A 19,465-nucleotide genomic window follows, 5' to 3' on the forward strand; every position below is an offset into this window, starting at 1 on the left:
GGATCGCCTGAGCCCAGGAGTTGGAGGTTGCTGTGAGCTAGGCTGACGCCACGGCACTCCAGCGTTGGCAACAGAGTGAGACCCTGTCTCAAATAAATAAAAAATAAAAAAATAAACTTGGCATGGTTGCTTGAAGGGAATGGGAAAGTGTTTATGGCAATGTCGAGATTCCATGTCTTATTTTCATACTCTATTTTTTAATCCACTTCTCAATTGAGAATTCTTTTTTCTTTAACAGGTTCATTGTCTTGGTGGAGAAATCGGAGCAGAAATCTGGGAGCATCTCCTCGTCATGATCCGATGTCCTTTTTTGGCTCTTTCGGCTACGATCAGCAACCCCGAGCACCTCACTGAGTAGGCGCTGGCTTCCACCATGCACAAATGTCTGTCTTGAACATCTCAGTCTCATGCTTTCTGTGTGGGCCCTGAAAAGCTCCCTAACTTTCTGGGGAATTTAATAACATATCTCTGGATCGTCAAGAACCTGTGTCTCTCTCACACACAGTGAGAGAGAGTGGCCAGTGCTGGCCAGTGCTGAGCAAAGCCACCCCCTAGAAAGGACAACTGAGGACTCCTCCAGCCAGATCTCTCCCTCATAGCTCCAAATATAGCTCATCAGGAATGGTAGATTTATGTTCCTTTTCTTCCTCCTTCACTGAGAAATAAAAAACACAAAATGATATAATCACACGCTCCGTCACGGACCCTGAGCTCCATGGTCCCACTTTGCACAGATATTTAGGAGGATAGAAAATCCTTATTAGTTGAAGGGTTTTTGTCACTGGGCTTGGATTTTGCATGCTAATAGCAATTACAGCAAATAATACGGCAAAAACCATATTCTGTGTGCCGGGTACTGTTCTAAGTGCTTTGCATGCATTAATTTATTTTCAATGGCCAGCAACCCTTATGATTCACTGTTATTTCTGTTAGTGCCATTCAATAGCAGTCCTCCCAATACTACTACTGTGAGTTCATTTTGAAACGTGGACGGTCAGGCACGGAAAGACGAAGTTACTCAGCCAAGGGCCGCAGGGAGGTCGGGATTCAATGGCAGGCAGCCGGCTTGAGAGCCTGTCCCCTTACGTACCGTGCGACTTTTAAGGCACATGAAATTTTCTTTACTTGAAGTACTTAACTTCCCAGGAAGTGGGTCCACGTTCTGTCTAAATAACATGAAGATTTGTTTTTTAAGGTGGCTGCAATCAGTGAAACGGTACTGGAGAGAAGAAGACAGGACCATGGAAAGGGACGCCGCCTCCAGAGGCCACGGGGGCCGCCACGCCAGCTTCCCCGAAGGCCACCTGCCGGCAAAGCAGTCCTACAGAGTGAGACTCGGTACGTCGTGCGCGGCCGTGCTCGTTTGCCTCTGACTCCAGAGCGATTCCAGTCGGCGCGTTTCCCTTGACCCAGAGACCCTTGCTCTTCCCGCCAGTGCTCTACGGGGAGAGGTACAACGACCTGGAGAAGCACGTGTGCTCGGTCACGGACGGCCACATCCGCTTCCACCACTTCCACCCGTGTGCCGCGCTGACCACGGAACACGTAAGTGACGCTCTAGCCACGTGCGCTCCGAGGAACGCCAGCCGAGTCTGTAACGCATAATGGACCAGCTGCCCCAGCTGGCGCCTGTCAGAATCAACACGGCGGGGCAGATAGTTTGCAGCTGACGTATTGGCCTCCATCTGAAGAATAACAAGAGCGTTCTTCGCAGTTTTCATTGGTTCCTCCATGGTGTCTGAATCCACAAAGCTTAAAAAAAAACCACTATAAATTTTAGCCAGGATTTCAAATTTTATTTGTCCTTGGATATCATCTTTGCCCATTTTTACTCTTCTGGGCACCCACGTCTGCCATCCGCCTCTCTGATGCCAACCAGTCTCTCGGGGCAGCCGCCGCTTCGTGTGCACAGCCACGGCTCCCGTGACAATCCGTGGCAGGCTCTGCTCCCTACCACGGCAGCCACGGCAGCTGCCTTCTGGGGGTGAACCTGTCATTACGTGGCGGCCTCTGCAGGATTTCCGCCGGGGCATCGGGGTGACACGGGGGAGAGATTTCTTGGTTGACCTTGCACGGTTCTCTTCCTCTCCCATCCTGGTGCCACGAATGGCCACGCCAGCTCCCGGTGGCTCTCACAGTGATGATCGGTCAAGAGTCTGTCCTCCTCCCCAAACCTGAGAAGTTGAATGTATTCTAAATCCTGTTGTCATGTCAAACAGGGCAGGACATCCACCATAAGAGTGTTGTGATGGCTAAAAGAGATAAAAATATGTAAAATTTTAGAACACAAAGTAAATATAATTTGAGAAATATAATTACACATAATGCTCATCTTCTCTTAAAAAAACATAACTCTAATCTTTCCAAGTCTCCACTGGCTTTCCTGTGGAAAGAGCTACACGCATAGCTCCTTAGGCTGGCAGCCAGGGCCTCTGTGACCTGTCCCTTCCGTTCAGCCACTGGGTGTCCCACCCGGAAGCCCTCGGAGGGCTTCCGTGACTCCGTTAGCTGGAGGTGATCTGCCTCCCTCCAGGGCACCTCGCCTGCGCTGCTAACGTCACGCCAGTCACCACCCGTTTGCTACTTACGTCTCTTACATGCGTGTCGTCTTTATCCTACTAGAATAACTCCCCGAAAGCAAATTTTGAGTCCTTATGGTCCCTAACAAACCGCTGTGTATGTAGGAGGTACTTACAGTGTTTCCCTGAAAATAAGACAGGGTCTTATATTTATTTTTCCTCAAGAAGACACCCCAGGGCTTATTTTCAGGGCATGTGTTATTTTTTTTTAAGGACGGTACAACCATCTACATTGATTCAAATAGAGTGAAGTCGTCTTCTGGAACATCATCGTAACTCTCCAAACCCTGAATTCCATCCCGAAATTCTTGTGACTCCATTTCCTTTAGCACCACCGGCCCCAATCTCTCCTGTCGAGCACTAGAGCTCTCACGGGGCGGATGAGAAGGGCTGCTCGTCTTCTTTCCCGCTCCTCGACGACATGCATGGGTCGTGCAGATGCACTGCGTAGCCACGCCTGTCGCTAGGTCTTATTTTTCAGGATAGGGCTTATATTTGCACACATGCTTAAAGATCCTGCTGGGGCTTATTTTATGGGTAGGTCTTATTTTCGGGGAAACACGGTACTAAGTATGTGCTACATAAGAATGGCCAACCTAACTTAAGCACTAACTGGGTGTTCTGAAAATTTTACATTTTTCATATCTTTTAACCATAGCAACAAGCTTACGGTGGATGTCCTATCGTGATTCCCGCTGTTCAAACGAAGGAAGGCTGGGCCGGGAGAACTTGACTAGCTCCACGACGCCCCCTGGGCACACGGTGGGCCTGGGGTGCAGTCCCAGCCAGACCGAGCCCAGAGCTTGCCTCTCACCATGCCGTTCTGTAGAATCCTGAACAAATCCTTGAATAAACACCTGAACGAGTTAAAATCACTTCATGGCCTTTTGGCTGCGATGCCAGGTCTTCTACAAGCAGCTGAATGAGTCTGAATGACAGTAATTCTCTAGTAGGATTTCACTGTGGCAGCTTCTCTTCTGCGTGCAATGGCCCAGTCCAAACTCTAAGTAAAACTAAAACACAGATAAAATTCCTGTGACTTAACTCACACCCCAGACCTTGAGTGTAGATGATACCCCACATTTAAGAAGGAAAAAGTCCTTTCTTTCTTTCCTTGTTCTTTTTCTCTTTCATTCCTTCCTTCCTCCTTTTTTTTTTTTTTTTGTAATTCAGGGATTATCTGACATTTTCATCCTTACCTAGCATTTTTAAATAGCATATTTTAGAAAACATATTCTGCGTAGGATGGTTCCAGGCAGGTTGTCTGTGAGCCGCGATGAGCGTAGTGGTTTGGAGGACTTGCTGAGGTGGTCGTTGTGGTCCGAGTGCCTTTCCTCTCTTCTTGGCTGCTAGTCACTAACGGAGCCTCTGGAGGGCGATAGAGCTGCCGCAGTGCACTCTGACCCCACGCGACTTTTGCAAAGGTCACGCTGCTGCATGAGGCTTTCTAAGACTTCTAGACGTTGGTAGCCCTAATGCAAAAGGAACACAAAGGCTCGGTTGTGACTAAATATGTTTTGGCAGCTGGGTGCGAGGCATGTGTTTATGCAGGACATTTCCTAAAGTAGCGGCGATTAAAAACCAGATGGACTTTCCAAAGAGTGAATAATTCCTGGTCTTAAGGTAGTATATTTCAGATTAGTACGAAAAGACCCAGTGGCAAGAAAAACATAATGCATGGTGGCAACATGAAAAGAACCACCCGCCTCGGTCCTTTCCTCTGTAGCTGTGTTGTAAAGGTGACTTCGGGAGGCCAGGGGTTGGGGGGACAAGTGGGCTGGCCGGGGTTCTGGGAGGGGTCACCCTCGGTCCAGACGTGGTGGCTCGTTCCTGGCGAGGAGCAGAGTCAGCTTTGCCAGTTCTTTGGTCGCTGTATACAGGAGAGTGGCTGGGCGGCGTTGCCGGCTTTTAGCCACAGAATTTCCAAACTGATTTAAAAAATTAAGACCTATACATCGATAATGAATCAGATCCCATTGAGGGCTGAGGCATCAACCGTATGTGTGCCAGGCATTTTACTAGGCTCGTTACCTATATTATTGAATGTGATGCTCGTTACAAATCTGTGCACAGGCAGAATTATTCTTCATTTTAGAAATGAGGAAACTGAGTCCTCTGTAAAAGGCAAAGAGAGCCAGGAAACCATAAGTATTCTAGTGACCAAACCAGAAACTTTATATTTTAAAATTATGATAATTCTTGGATTTATTTTTTGCTTTACTTAGGTAGAATAAAGTAACCAGTTTCAAGTAACAAATACTAAGAGGGCAAAATGCCAGCATTATGAAATACTATGTTCATTCCAGTGTTTTGGCATAATGCAGTTCTTAGCACTCAATTTTCTGGCTGAGAGACGCTAAATGGTGATTCTGTGTGATTATTTTGCATCCCGTATTTTTAAACGTTTGCAGAACACATTGGTGACGTACTGATTTTGTTTGCTCGCACCGCGGTCCGAGAGGTTGAAACACCCTTCTGCATTTTCATTCCCGTGTTGTGGGTGCGGAACTGGCGTTTAGAGGTGGAATCAGAATCAGCTATTCTGGCCCAGACTGTCCTGAACTTTCCATCCTCCCAAACGTCACCTCCACTGTTTTTTAAAAAAAAACTATGCTGTGTTTGGAGTGGCTCCTTTAGCCCAGAATTTCCAAATATGAGTTGCCTAACTTGCTGAAACAAGTGCCCTTTTGCAGAATTATCTTGGGGAAATCTGTGTATACTATGCTCACTAATTTGAGATTTAATATTTCCAATGAGAGAATCTTATTTAATAGAACACATAAAATTCTCCCCTTTCCTTTTTTTTTGAAAATACCGTCTTAGTCCATTCAGCAGGTTCTTATAAAAAATATCATCGACCAGGTGGCTATATCTTTGGGTTTCTGACAGTGACTGTGAGGCAGAGGAGAAGACCTATAGGATACAATAAAAGGAATGTTAAAAAGTTCGATTTTGTTTTGAACACAGATCGAGAGGTACGGATTCCCGCCGGATCTGGCTCTTTCTCCCCGAGAAAGCGTCGAGCTTTACGACATGATGCGGCAGGTCTGGAGAAGCTGGCCGCGGGCCCAGGTAAGCACGGTCATGGCACGGGCGTCACTGTAGAGGGCTCAGCACGACCAACCCTCAGCCTTTCTAATCGATTGCATCTGATCTTTTAAAGTTATTAGTGGGCCTTTTCCAAAATAAGGAAATCCCCCTTTCTCATGCATGCCTCTTCCTAACATCTGCCTTTTTTTTTTTTTTTAAATGGGTTTTAAATTGTGTTTTATTCCTGAAAATATTTCTTCTTTCAACTTCTGGGAGGCTGTCGTATTTTAGTTTCCTCTTACACTTTGGGTTTATATTCCTCCAGTTTTTTGGGGTTTTTTTCCCCTTACACCTGCCTCCTTTCTCTATGTCATAACTGCCGTCTGTTTGCACCTTCTGCTTTGCTTTGCGTCCATTCCTCGGAAGAGCTCACCATCCTCACGGTTAATGTGCTAAAGATACAGGGGTAAAAAGAAGTTCAACCATCCCTGCCCTCCAGAAGCTTGGGACGCTGACGATGAGGCGTCTGATTGAGAAACTCCTTCGCATTATCTTGCCTGATTTTAATTTTGTGGCATTTGTTTTCAAGGAGCTATGTCCAGAGAACTTTGTTCATTTTAGCAATAAATTAGTCATTAAGAAGATGGACGCTAGAAAATACGAAGAGAACTTAAAGGCAGAATTAAAGAATTGGATTGAAAACGGCAACGTGGAAGAGGTGATTTTCACCTGTGTTTGGCAAAACGCTATATTCTTGATTGTTTTCTTGACTTGTATCATTCAATTAATACCATTTTCGCTTTTCTTTTCTTTTCTTTTTCTTTTCTTTTCTTTTCTTTTCTTTTCTTTTCTTTTCTTTTCTTTTCTTTTCTTTTCTTTTCTTTTCTTTTCTTTTCTTTTCCTTTCCTTTCCTTTCCTTTCCTTTCCTTTCCTTTCCTTTCCTTTCCTTTCCTTTCTTTTCTTTTCTTTTCTTTTTTTTTTTTTTTGAGACAGAGTCTCACTGTTGCCCGGGCTAGAGTGCCGTGGCGTCAGCCTAGCTCACAGCAACCTCAAACTCCTGGGCTCAAGCGATCCTCCTGCCTCAGCCTCTCGAGGAGCTGGGACTATAAGCACCATGCCCAGCCAATTTTTTCTCTATATATTTTTAGTTGGCCTGTTAAATTCTTTCTATTTATAGTGGAGATGGGGTCTCGCTCTTGCTCAGGCTGGTTTTGAACTCCTGACCTTGAGCTATCCTCCCACCTCGGCCTCCCGGAGTGCTGGGATTACAGGCGTGAGCCGCCACGCCCAGCCATTTTCTGGGTTCTTTAATCTTCAATTTTTATTTTAGAACTTTAAGTAGAACATGAAATCTGGCGATTCTGAGATAGAATAAAAAGAGAGAAAAGAAACTGGTCTTTGTCTTACCTTCAGGGTCCCCTCAAGCGTGTGCCGGGTGCTGCTGGCTCCTCGGTGTGAAGCAGATGGGAGCAGAAGGTCACTGCCCGGAGGGACAGGAACGGCCAGGCTGCTGCCCTGTGCCCTGGCCCTGCAGGGCCTAGACTCACAGCAGGAGCCGAGAAGAGTTTCTCACTCTTCTTCCTTTTTTGGTCTTGGAGTTGTTGTTTTTTTTTCTCTCTCTTATGATTTTTATTTCAGTTGTAGGAACTTTAACCCAGAGTCCTATAAGTTATGCATATTTATTTTAAGTGACTTGCTGGTCTTTGTATTTTGACGTTTATTTTTATTGTCACAAATTGAAGTTTCTGATTTTTCAGGAGTGACATATAGGAAACATTCCTCATTTCATTTCTTTCCCCCCATTATACTTTAATCTCCTCCCATTCAGAAATGTAGTATGATTGACTTACATGTTCTTCTAGCTGTTTTGTTATTTAAAAACCTGGAATATGTTTGGAAGTGATCTTTCTCACTGAGAAACCGAGTCACTCCTCCCCTCCATGCATGGAACCAACATCATTTACAGAATAATCTTGACTGAATTGTGCTGCCTTAAAAAATTGCATGTTAAATTGCGTGTGCGTGTGTGTGTGTGTGTGTGTATGCGACTATCAAATTTTTGTTCTCTGATGTATTGATTTGTATGTTTCTTTGATGGTTCTTTGCATAATTTTATCATATACTTTCATAGGACTTTTTTAAAAAACATAGAAACATATATTAGACAACTATGAAAATACTTTAGCCAAAAGTAGTAATTTCTTTCTTTCTTATGCACAACTTAAAACAAATAATCTTTTATTCACTGCTGCAGGCCAAAATGGTGCTAATGAATCTTAGTCCTAAATCAGATTTTACTGCAGAAAACATGCCGAGCAAGTTTCCACTTCTCGTTGAAACGCTAAGGAAAATGGACAAGTTACCTGCACTGTTCTTTTTGTAAGTTATTTAATTTCATTTGTTTTTGTTTGTAATTGTATCAGGCCCATTCCTTTAAAGTGAGGAGAATTAAACTTTACTGTTATAATATACCACTCATGACTATTTCTAGTGCCCGTTTGTTATTCAAATGCATATATTATTTAAAATATACCTTTCTAGTTCAAGTCTTCTAAAATATTTTTACTTATGCTATCATAAATTACTTTCTTTGCTTAATTCACTATTCAATTTTTTGTTTTCTCTGCATTGTAAGCAATTATTCTTATTTAGGTCTTGTTATTTTTCAGTACATACCCAGCTCCTTTGCAAAACAAATTGAATGTATATGCGCACAAGTATCTTACGTAAAATTAAAGTCTCCTTACGATAGACTATTTATTGGCAGGGTATTTTATCATATTTAATTCATTGTAATGAGAACTATGACCTAGAGTCACTTATATCTTGCTGAATTTTATATATGATAGTATAACATAGCTTAAAATTGAACAAAATAGTCCAGTTTCAATAAAGTGACACCAAAGTATAATTTATTAAATGGATAACACTCTCTATCCTGGATCAACCTTGATAACAGTTTGGGATTAGAACAGAATATTTACTTCAGATAATTTCAAACTACACTTAAGCCATGGAAGCTTAAATAAATAAAGCCAGAGTCTTACCCAGGTGGTAAAGTTTAATGAAATTTGTTCACATGTAAACAGACGTATAGTAATGAATTATCATTAGTGATATATATTTAAAATGATAATGATGCATGAATGTAAATTTTCATTTTGAAGCTTTGGGGATTGCAATGAAATTACTCCTTTTATGTTTGTTATCGGGAGAAGAAAAATAAATAATTTCTCTACTGCCAAGCAGTTACAGAGCTCACCTACTTCATTGTCAAGCATAGCTGTAGATTTTAGTTAGAAACAAAAACAATTCTGTACCTTTGGGATGTTTCTGAAAACCTAACTGCAGAATATTAACAGAAGTCCAAAAATAACTATTCATTACCCATATGTAGCAGACAAAGTTTCACCTCTTCCCTCTTAGGATTTCTCAGCTGGGCCTGAGAATTAATATGATATAAAACAGATGAACAAAAAAGCATAAAAAATTCATTTAATGTAAGTTGTACATTAACAGAATTATATTGATGATATTACTTTCAAGTGGAGCAGTCTTTCTATTGCTTGCAGATTCAAGTTAGGGGCTGTAGAAGGCGCGGCTAAAAGCGTGCACGCTTTCCTGAAGCAAAGGCAGGAGATGAAGAGGCCTCCCAACGCCGACAAAGAAGCCCACGTCATGGCTCGCAAACTCCGAAAAGTTAAAAAATCCCTGGAGAAAAAAATGATGGTGTAAGTGTTTCACTGAACAGGTCGGTCTGTAAAGGGTTAAAAAAACACTTCTCGAGTCCCGGTGGGAAACACACACACACACACACACACACACACACGCGTGTGCGCACTCGCACACACGCATCCACACATGTGCACACACACGTGATTGTGCTCTGTAAAGAATTCTAGCTGTGGCTTGGCCTCGTTTGCAACCCGAGTGAATTTGGGTGGGAGCGTGGCGTCAGCCTGGTGACCCTTTCTCCCGCGTCCTCGCTGCACTCTCCACAGTGAGGGGCAGGTCCTGCATTGTAACGGGCTGCTGCTGTTCGTTTGCATATATTTCCTTTTCCCCAGATTTTAAGCTCATTTACAATAAGAACAACATATTTTATTTTTTTTTCTGTCTCCAGTGCTGGGCACCTTGCCCTGCAGGTAGGAATTGCTCCGTCGGCATTTTTTTTTTTTTTTTTTTTTTGAGACAGAGTCTCACTTTGTTGCCCAGGCTAGAGTGAGTGCCGTGGCGTCAGCCTAGCTCACAGCAACCTCAGACTCCTGGGCTCAAGCAATCCTCTGCCTCAGCCTCCCGAGTAGCTGGGACTGCAGGCATGTGCCACCATGCCCGGCTAATTTTTCCTATATATATTAGTTGGCCAATAAATTTCTTTCTTTTTATAGTAGAGACGGGGTCTCACTCTTGCTCAGGCTGGTTTCAAACTCCTGACCTTGAGTGATCCGCCCGGCTCAGCCTCCCAGAGTGGTAGGATTACAGGTGTGAGCCACCGCGCCCGGCCTTCCTCAGCATTTTTGAGGGAACGATCCATAGCTCCCTCCAAGTTGAAATGGCCTCTAGAGCATCCCTGACTCAGTTTCCCCAGTTCCGGAGGAAACTAGGGTTTGCCGCTGATCCTCCTGCTTTTATTCCCTCTGCCCGTGCGTGCTGCTCCCTGGGACTGTGGGAGCCTCCCAGGGACAGTGGAGGCTGAGCCTCCGCAGAACACAAGCGCTCTGGGCAACTTTCCCTCAGGACCCTGGGGACCGCGTCTGCGGTTGGGTGCGTGACTGGCAGTTCCAGCCGTGAAGATGGAACCGGAGCTCTGCTGAGGGCCAGGGCCCTGCCGCGGCCCGAGCTCCAGAAAGCGGCACCCTGGCACCGTCTGTCGTGTCCATTCCCAGTGTGGCTGGGGAACAGCCCGCCCGGTGCCCCTCGCCCTTCCAAAGTCCAGGTGGTCAGGGAGTTAGCCGTACGGGTCAGGGGAGGGGGAGAGGGTGTCCTTTACCTGGCAGTTTGTTGCCTTGATGAAAACACCTGGCCCGGTAATAGCACGTGGGCGGGCGCTGTGCCAGGCCTGACGAGGCGTGGTGGCTGTCGGGGAGAGGGCACTCGCTGGAGGGACACAGGTGTGCAGGGTGAAGAGACACCAGGAATCAAGGGCTGGTCAGTGGCCTGGGCGTGTGGGGCGGCTGCCCCTCTGCACATTGATGGCAACACGGCCTGATGACTCAGAAGGGAGAGTGGCAGGTGGTTCACTGCGGGACGTGCTCAGGAGGGGCGGGGAACAAGGTGAGGAAGCAGGAAAGGCAGGTGAAGAAGGGACGTGGGGACACAGGTCCTGCCAGCCACAGCTTGAGCCTGGCTCCCCAGACACTGGGGCACCACAGAACCATGCCCTTGAACCCAGGGGCTGATTTTGATTCCTCGCATGGGTAGTTACTGGCCCTGGTGTGTCCCCACCCCCAGGGCGGGCTGTGACCTCCTGGCAGGGCGTTCCTCCCAGGGGTCCATCGGTGGGAGCCAGTATTTAGGGAGAGGCGCCGGAGCCCCACTAGTGACCCCACTGACAGCAGCCCTGACACCACCCACTGCAGGGTGGGGAGGGTGCTGGAATGGGGGGTGCTGGAATGGGGGGTGCTGGAATGGGGGGTGCTGGAATGGGGCGTGCTGGAATAGGGGGGTGCTGGAATGGGGGGTGCTGGAATGGGGGGTGCTGGAATGGGGCGTGCTGGAATAGGGGGGTGCTGGAATGGGGGGTGCTGGAATGGGGCGTGCTGGAATAGGGGGGTGCTGGAATGGGGGGTGCTGGAATGGGGGGTGCTGGAATGGGGGTGCTGGAATGGGGGGTGCTGGAATGGGGGGTGCTGGAACTGTCATGTGCAGCACGAAGCTCGCCTGCCCGACTCCCAGTCTGGTGGCTCGAGGGTGAAGGAGAGAAAGTGACCCTCACTTTAGCAGGGAGAAGCCGGCTCATCCGGGGAGAGCTGGATTTGCAAGAAAGAAAGGGACTGTCGCGGGAAGTACAGAGGTGCAGTGGAGTCTCCTCCCCAGGGGTGGCGCTCCAGGGGCGGCGGCGGAGGGGCGGGAGGAAGAGGGCTGAGTGGAGACAGCGCAGACGGGAGGAGAAGCGGGAGTCTGGCGTTAAGGGGCTCTGTGCCGTGGGAAGTCTCGTGCTTCCCAGGGTGTTCCGATTGCTTAGTAGTTAGGTCATTCATTGCTTAAAAATCCATTAATGAACATTTTACTTTTGTGAACAGAGAAGAAAAGCCAGAAAAACCCCAGAAAAACCCCAGAAAAAGCCAGAAAAACCCCAGAAATATGGATCAAGCCCTCGTACAGGCCGCTGAGCACGACCATCTTCTGAGGAGTCTGAGGAGGAACCTGGAAGTCCCGCAGGACTGCACCTACGCTGACCGGAAGGCGCTGCCCGCCGAGGTCAGCACCGGAATGACGCCGTTGCCGGAGATGTGTCGGTCACCAGCCGCAGCTGCTCTCTTGCAGACAGTGCTTAGCGTGACACACGCGTGATCTATTACACAGCAAGCACAGGCCCTGCCTGGGGAAAAGTACTTGTGCAGGATCCAAGTGCTCTGCGCACACACCTACGAGGACAGGGCTAGGGCGTCACACCTACGAGGACAGGGCTAGGGCGTCACACCTACGAGGACAGGGCTAGGGCGTCACACCTACGAGGGCAGGGTTAGGGTGTCAAACCTACGAGGACGGGGTTAGGGTGTCACACCTACGAGGACAGGGTTGTGGCGTCACACCTACAAGGACAGGGTTAGGGTGTCAAACCTACGAGGACAGGGTTAGGGTGTCACACCTACGAGGACAGGGTTGTGGCGTCACACCTACAAGGACAGGGTTAGGGTGTCACACCTACGAGGACAGGGTTAGGCTGTCACACCTACGAGGACAGGGTTAGGGTGCCACACCTACGAGGAGAGGGTTAGGGTGTGTAGAGTATTTCTCGCTCGCTAACAGCTCACCTCTGAGGATGTCTTCCCTTTCCTTATTCCCTTTTATTAAATCGTTTTTGTAGCCCGAATTCTAGACTTCAGTCTCATATGCCTCATTTGAAAATTCGGTACATGTGGTCCAACACACTTTAAATGTTCTCAGAATTTCTCAAAATCAGAGACGTTCTCTATTGTAGCTAAAACATTCCATCCAGGAAGCGCTAGACTGCCTGACAGTGGTATAGCCTTTCTGCTTGGAAACCTTTTCCTTATGCAACGTTTTTATGCCTGCGGTAGACAAATTGGAACATCCATACAAATTGGTAACGAGAAAAGCAGTGTCATCACTCAGAAGTAATTACTGTCCTCCCAGATGAAACCTTGTATCTGTGACAATGCACACACACCCACATACACACATTTTTTGTGTGTATATGCATATCTTCATTCTACTGTCTAGCTGTTTTTGTAAACTTCATGGGCTCTTCCTGTCTCACAACCGTGGATTTATTGATACGTTGTCGTTTTACTGGAGCCCTGACGCTCCACTGGGTGAAGGACTGTCCCATCATTGAGGTGACCAGTAATCAGCCTTTTGCTTTGAGGAACTAAGGATTCTGTGTTTTCCTTTTCCCGATTCCCATGAGCAGTTTCTAGCTCTGTCCTTCTAAATCTGGACACAACTGGATCATCCTCCTCGGGACGTAGATATTTTTAAGGCTATTTGTGACCAATGTATTGTGGGAAGCATGCATTCCCCGGCCATATGGGTAAGGAACACACTTTGGCTTCCTGGGAAGTCTGTCTCCGGGGAGAGCCCCCGAGGGTCCTTCCCTCTCCTCCCCGCAGGGAAGGCTTGTCTCGTAGTGACTGTCCTTCGTCATCATGCAGAATCCATTTCCAGCAGTTGCCTCATCTGGCCGAATTACTACCTAGCACACGTGTTATGTTTATATAAACATTTTCGATGCAATTCACATTAAAATTAGATTAGCAAAATCTCCGTTAAACCTCTTGCTTCTTTTAGACTTTACAGATGGTGTTCGATCGAGTCAAGTTCGAAAGAAAAGGTGAACAGCTGAAAGCATTGGCCAGGAGGGGGGTCGGATACCATCACAGTTCCATGAGCTTCAAAGAAAAGCAGCTGGTTGAAATTCTCTTCAGGAAAGGATTTATTAGGGTAGGTACGCTTTTTCCATTCTAAAAATTATAGTTGGGACTCTCTCCAGCTGAATTTTCACTACACGTAAATCTGTAACCACCTCTTTTCTTTTTTCGTCTCGTAATTACGTATTTTAATTTGAACAACCCATAATGTCTCTGCATGTCCCCGTCTCCTTTAACTGAGGAGGGTGTTTGTGTAATAAAATGTACCCGTGCTGATCTGGGCACAACTCTTACTATCTCATTTATAATATCTAGGAAGTGTTGTCAGTTGTTCATATAATTTTGGCTACAGACGTTCTCTCATGGGTTTGGAGGACATTGATAATAGAGTTTGGGTCTGATCTTTCCCTAGTGTAGTGACTAAAAAAAGAGCGAGAATACACTGGTTTCTCAGGGCCTGTCACATATCTTGGCAGAGTTTCTAGACGTGTCGATCCTACATTCTCTCCCTGACAGTGGACAAGAGGAATTTTAACTGAACTCTGAAACCAAACACTTGTTATGTTTTGTTTAGTGTATCCTCTGAGGGTGCGGGGAGATGGTCTAGATAAATTCACAAAAAGGGTTTATGTAATTTGGATCTTGAGTAATATTTTAAAATAGACACCAACTCTAAAAAAATATGTGCGTTAAATTTTGTATGACATACGTTATATTCATGTGAGAGAGAGAGAGAGATTGAGACTGATTCTGCTACTCTAGGCAGCATCTTTTAATCTTAATGTTCTTCAACAGCTAAATGTTTAAAAAAATCTGACACTGTAGCTAAAAGATAACTCTGTTATCTGTAAAGAAAACTAATATGTATCATTAAAACTTTGCTTAGCTTTTCTCTTAACTAATAACTATTTATTTGTTTAAAAGGTTAATAACCAGTGACAAAATTTTCTGCATGCTTGTGGAATGAGAGGCACATGTGTTTTTGCCAGCGTAGATTATGGTATCTGTTAAATAGCACGACAGCCCCAATCACACTGGCTGATGTGGGGTCTCAATCCACGGAGGCTAATTAAGCCAAACTTCGAGGACACACCTGGGAAAAACACAAACCACAGATGCATCTGCGACTGTGGCTGTTTTTCTGGGGGGCGGGGGGATTTGGGGACTTCAGTGTTTACAGAGGAGAGAAATACAGAAGAGAATGGATGAGGGGCGGGCTGTGAGGCAGGATGGTCACATTCTTGTGAGGCCCAGGAAGTCTGCATTTTACGTAGGATACGGTGAGTGTGGGAAGACAGAAAGGGAGTGAAGGAAGAGTCAACCATGCAGATGTCCCCGGGTAGGTGGAAGTAGGATGGATCTTGTCTCATCTCTGTTCTGCACCTGGGGAGATACACTTGCAATCAGTAGTATTAGTGTGGGATTTAACAGACTTTAGTTTTAGGAGCTACACTTGGTCTGCAGACCCAATGCTACGATTAGCATCTTCTTGCTTAATGGGGGGCCAGCAAGGAATTTCCTTATGAGTGATCTGTGGGGCAGCCCCTGTAGGTCTTTGCAGCTCGTGACTGTCCGTGGGGTCGGGCTGTGCAGTATTGGTGACGGCTGTTCATGTGGAAAGTGCGTGTTGCGTGACTTGGCCTCCAGGCTTGGCCTTCCCTTTTGCATAAAGAGTTGGGGGCTGGTCTTGAGATTTTTATTTCTCTTTACAAGTAGCTGCTCCACTAGCAATACCTTAATGAATGACTAGGGCACTCTGGGAAAGGTACTATGGAAATAGTGGTAGCTTTGCTACAGAGAACACATTTTTAAAAGATACTTACTCTTGTTATTTTCTAAGTTTGATGTTCTTTCTCCACTTTTGTTCTTGCTGTAGAACTTTAGAAAAAACAGTTAATAAATGGTGTGTTGCATTTTGACGGATGTGTAGATCTCAGTCACAGAATGAATGATCAGGGGAAAGCATACTTAAACATTAACCGTGGCATGTACGAGAATCAGTATAAAAATAAAGAGGGGGCAGTCAGAAACGCCCAGCGTCTTGTGAAAGGGTGAGCAAAATGCAGGGTTATCTGATTATCCAAGTAAATCCTTTGAAGTTTCCCCTACTGCTTCTGTGGTCAGTTATCGGGACAGTTCAGAGGGGAGGAAAAGAAACTTTATTTTGCTCTCATGACTGAGATACATTATTGTTATTGATATCATCTCAACAGACCTTAGTTGACACAGTAGGTAATTACACAGAGGAAGGCTTGTAACAGTTTTATTGTCCAATCATGAGGAAATTTATTTTGTGGTCATTTATTTAAAAATATTTACTGAGCCACAGGTGCCGGGGCTACAACGAGCGGTGCTTGGAGTCCGGGTTAGACAAGGACACATTCAGGTGACAGTATCGAGAGAGTAGTTAGTTACTGCTGTGAAGATAATAACCCACATGGCAGAGACAGGTAACGGTGGCAGGTGGTTATTGCTATTGCAGATGAACCAGTGCAGAAATTCTCCTGCAATGGAAGGAGCCAGACAAATGAATATTTGGCAAAGAATATTCCATGCAACGCAAACAGTACACTTAGGAGCGTGCTTGGTGTGTCTAGTTTTTCTAGCTTTCCCACTGTGGTTTAACTGAAGTTTAAAGAGATCTTCAGTACCTGTAGGGCAGGAAATAAATCCTTGCATTCTATTAAAATGCCATTTTATGAAATAATTGTTCCATTCTCTTCCTAGGTGGTGACAGCTACCGGAACACTTGCATTGGGGGTCAACATGCCGTGCAAGTCTGTGGTGTTTGCTCAAAACTCAGTCTATCTGGATGCTTTGAATTACAGACAGGTACTGCCGTGTGTATAAACATTCTTATCGCATTGCTAAAATGTAGCGGTAAAACAGTAAAAATCCACGAACCTTTAGCCTAGCAGACATGCTCCAATTCTCGGGGGCACGCCGCGGCGTTGAGCTGCGCCCGGCTGCCGTTTTTGGCTGTGATTCGGTTGAAAGCAGCGGTCTGGCGTCTGCCACGGCTGCTGTGCAGACGTGTGAACTTGGATGAGGCGTCTACACTGCCTGAGCCGCCTCTCCTAGCTCCAGAACTGGGTCGTGGGCACCGTCCCACAGCATTTGCAAGAATGAAAGAAGGTGGTTTGTGAGAAGGGCGTGCACGGAAGGCACGCACACCTGTGCACAGAGGCTTCCACCCGTTCGTTCGCTGGGCGCGGGAGTTTGCACCGGGGCTGTCGTTGGCGCTTCCCTCTTCTCTGCTCCCGACTCTCGGTCTCCCACCACGTCCCCCTCGTGACTCTGCCGCGGCGTGTCTGCTTGCGGGTTCCGTGTGCGCCTCTGCGTCCTGCTCCTGGCCTCGCGTCGCCAGGGCAGTTTCTCTCTCTCTCCCGTGCCCTGCGGGCAGCACTGTCTGTGTTCAGACGTCTCCTTGCTCGGGACAACGTCCCACGTACTCCTGTGGCAGTGCCGGACTCAGACACGTCATCGCACGCTCCAGTTCTCATCGCAGTGGCTCCTCCTTTTCTCCCCAAACACGTTTTATTCTTCTCCTTGTTCCCGCCCAGCACCAACCCCCCGTTTTCCATTTCGGCTCTCGCTGCGGGATTCTGCACGGACCCTCCTGCCTCAGCCTCAGGGATCTCCCGGCGGGGCTCTGGCAGAGGGCGCGGTGCCGTCTGCGATGACGGCGGGCCTGGGACTCGGAACGCCAGGGTTCCAGTCCTGGACCCTCCAGCTGGGGGCGTCTGCGGGCGAGTTTCCCGCGTTCCCGCGGCCTGGGCGCAACCCAAGCGCCTAACAGGGGAGAGTCGACGTACCCCCGGGAGGAGTTTGTTCGTAACTTGCTTTTTGCAAGTGGCGTCTCTGAATTTTACCTCACGTGTGTATTTTCTGGGTTTGTGCACAGCTTCTGTTTTGAGATTTGTAACTTAGCACGCTTGTGTGCCAGAGCGTGGGGAAGAGGGGTGAGGGAGGGCGAGGGGAGGACCGGAGATTGGGGCGCCAGGGTCCAGCTGTCAGTGAACTTGAAGTCAGTGTTTTGCTGTTACTGCTCTTTGTTTCTTCCCGATACTGCTACACAAAGACTTAGCACAGGCCGGGCGTGGTGGCTCTCGCCTGTAATCCTAGCAGTCTGGGAGGCCGAGGCGAGCAGATGGTTTGAGCTCAGGAGTTTGAGACCAGCCTGAGCAAGAGTGGGACCCTGTCTCTACTAAAACAAATAGAAAGAAATTAGCTGGAAAACTAAAAATATCTATCTATCTATCTATCTATCTATATAAAAAATTAGCTGGGCATGGTGGTACATGCCTGTAGTCCCTGCTACTCAGGAGGCTGAGGCAGGAGGATCGCTTGAGCCCAGGAGTGTGAGGTTGCTGTGAGCTAGGCTGACGCCATGGCACTCACTCTAGCCTGGGCAATAGAGTGAGACTCTGTCTGAAAAAAAAAAAGACTTAGCACCATTAACGGTGTGAAATCAGCATGTAATAATGATGACTGTCCCACATTGAAGCTCCATCTCAGTCACAGTGTAAATTTGCTAAGCACGGCATAGTGGGACACTAGTCTTAGTCGAGTAACGGTTGGACAGACACACGCGATTCACTTGCCCCAGGTAGACGTAAAAGGCTCAGTTCTCACCGTGAGGGCGGACGCATTCAGGGAACTCACCTGCATTGGTTCTGTTCTGTTTCCAGATGTCTGGCCGTGCTGGGAGGAGAGGTCAGGACCTGCTGGGAGACGTGTACTTCTTCGACATCCCGTTCCCCAAAATCGGAAAGCTCATAAAGTCCAACGTTCCGGAGCTGAGAGGACAGTTCCCTCTGAGCACAACCCTGATCCTGCGGCTCATGCTGCTGGCTTCCAAGGGGGACGACCCTGAGGATGCCCAGGCGAAGGTACGTGCAGCTCGCCATCTATGGCTCCCTGTCTGTGGCTCCCTGGTGCGGCTCCCTGTCTGCGGCTCCCTGGTGCGGCTCCCTGTCTGCGGCTCCCTGTCTGCGGCTCCCTGGCGTGGCTCCTGTCTGTGGCTCCCTGTCTGCGGCTCCCTGTCTGTGGCTCCCTGTCTGCGGCTCCCTGTCTGTGGCTCCCTGTCTGCGTCTCCCTGTCTGGGGCTCCCTGTCTGCGGCTCCCTGTCTGGGGCTCCCTGGTGCAGCTCCCTGGCGCGGCTCCCTGTCTGCGGCTCCCTGTCTGTGGCTCCCTGTCTGCAGCTCCCTGGCACGGCTCCCTGTCTGCGGCTCCCTGTCTGCGGCTCCCTGGTGCGGCTCCCTGTCTGCAGCTCCCTGTCTGCGGCTCCCTGTCTGCGGCTCCCTGGCGTGGCTCCTGTCTGCGGCTCCCTGTCTGTGGCTTCCTGTCTGTGGCTCTCTGTCTGCGGCTCCCTGTCTGCAGCTCCCTGGCGCGGCTACTTCACACTGGCCTGGTGGCCGCTGGGCCCACCATTGACTTGGAAGTGGGGAGCAATGACCCTTCTGTTTCATCAGTGTTATAAAATCTTCAGTAGGGCAGGACTGGGGGTAGCTGGGGAGAGTGGTAGTTGGTTCCCGCTGCCGGACGTAGACCGTGTGGCTGGCTGGACATTGGGCGTGGCCGGGACCGCCGTGTTCAGGTGTGGCTGGCCATGGATCTAACTGCATCCTCTGGGTTAGAGCCCTCCTTCTGCCGTTTTGAAACAAAAAGGGATGTTTTTATGATTTTCTAAGAAAAAGTGTATGTGTCATAAAAAAGCAACCTGAGTTCATTAAAGACTATCTGGAAAACGTAGAATGTTGAAAGAAGAAAAAAATAACCCCAGACCTACTTTCACTACCC

General features: G+C 47.6%; 1 protein-coding gene across 1 annotated transcript in view; it reads left to right on the forward strand.

The window, feature by feature from the left end:
• Nucleotides 1–19,465, forward strand: part of DDX60 (DExD/H-box helicase 60) — an 84,124-nt gene that overhangs the window by 44,399 nt on the left and 20,260 nt on the right. Inside the window, exons 20-30 of the mRNA XM_012770611.2 lie at nucleotides 239–354; nucleotides 1,196–1,338; nucleotides 1,436–1,545; nucleotides 5,547–5,651; nucleotides 6,199–6,327; nucleotides 7,864–7,988; nucleotides 9,182–9,340; nucleotides 11,852–12,029; nucleotides 13,584–13,736; nucleotides 16,391–16,495; nucleotides 18,355–18,555. Of these exons, the coding sequence (XP_012626065.1) occupies nucleotides 239–354; nucleotides 1,196–1,338; nucleotides 1,436–1,545; nucleotides 5,547–5,651; nucleotides 6,199–6,327; nucleotides 7,864–7,988; nucleotides 9,182–9,340; nucleotides 11,852–12,029; nucleotides 13,584–13,736; nucleotides 16,391–16,495; nucleotides 18,355–18,555 (1,524 nt within the window). The remainder of the gene's footprint in view (nucleotides 1–238; nucleotides 355–1,195; nucleotides 1,339–1,435; nucleotides 1,546–5,546; nucleotides 5,652–6,198; nucleotides 6,328–7,863; nucleotides 7,989–9,181; nucleotides 9,341–11,851; nucleotides 12,030–13,583; nucleotides 13,737–16,390; nucleotides 16,496–18,354; nucleotides 18,556–19,465) is intronic.

Source organism: Microcebus murinus, chromosome 15, assembly GCF_040939455.1.
Source record: "Microcebus murinus isolate Inina chromosome 15, M.murinus_Inina_mat1.0, whole genome shotgun sequence".
NCBI lineage: Eukaryota > Metazoa > Chordata > Mammalia > Primates > Cheirogaleidae > Microcebus > Microcebus murinus.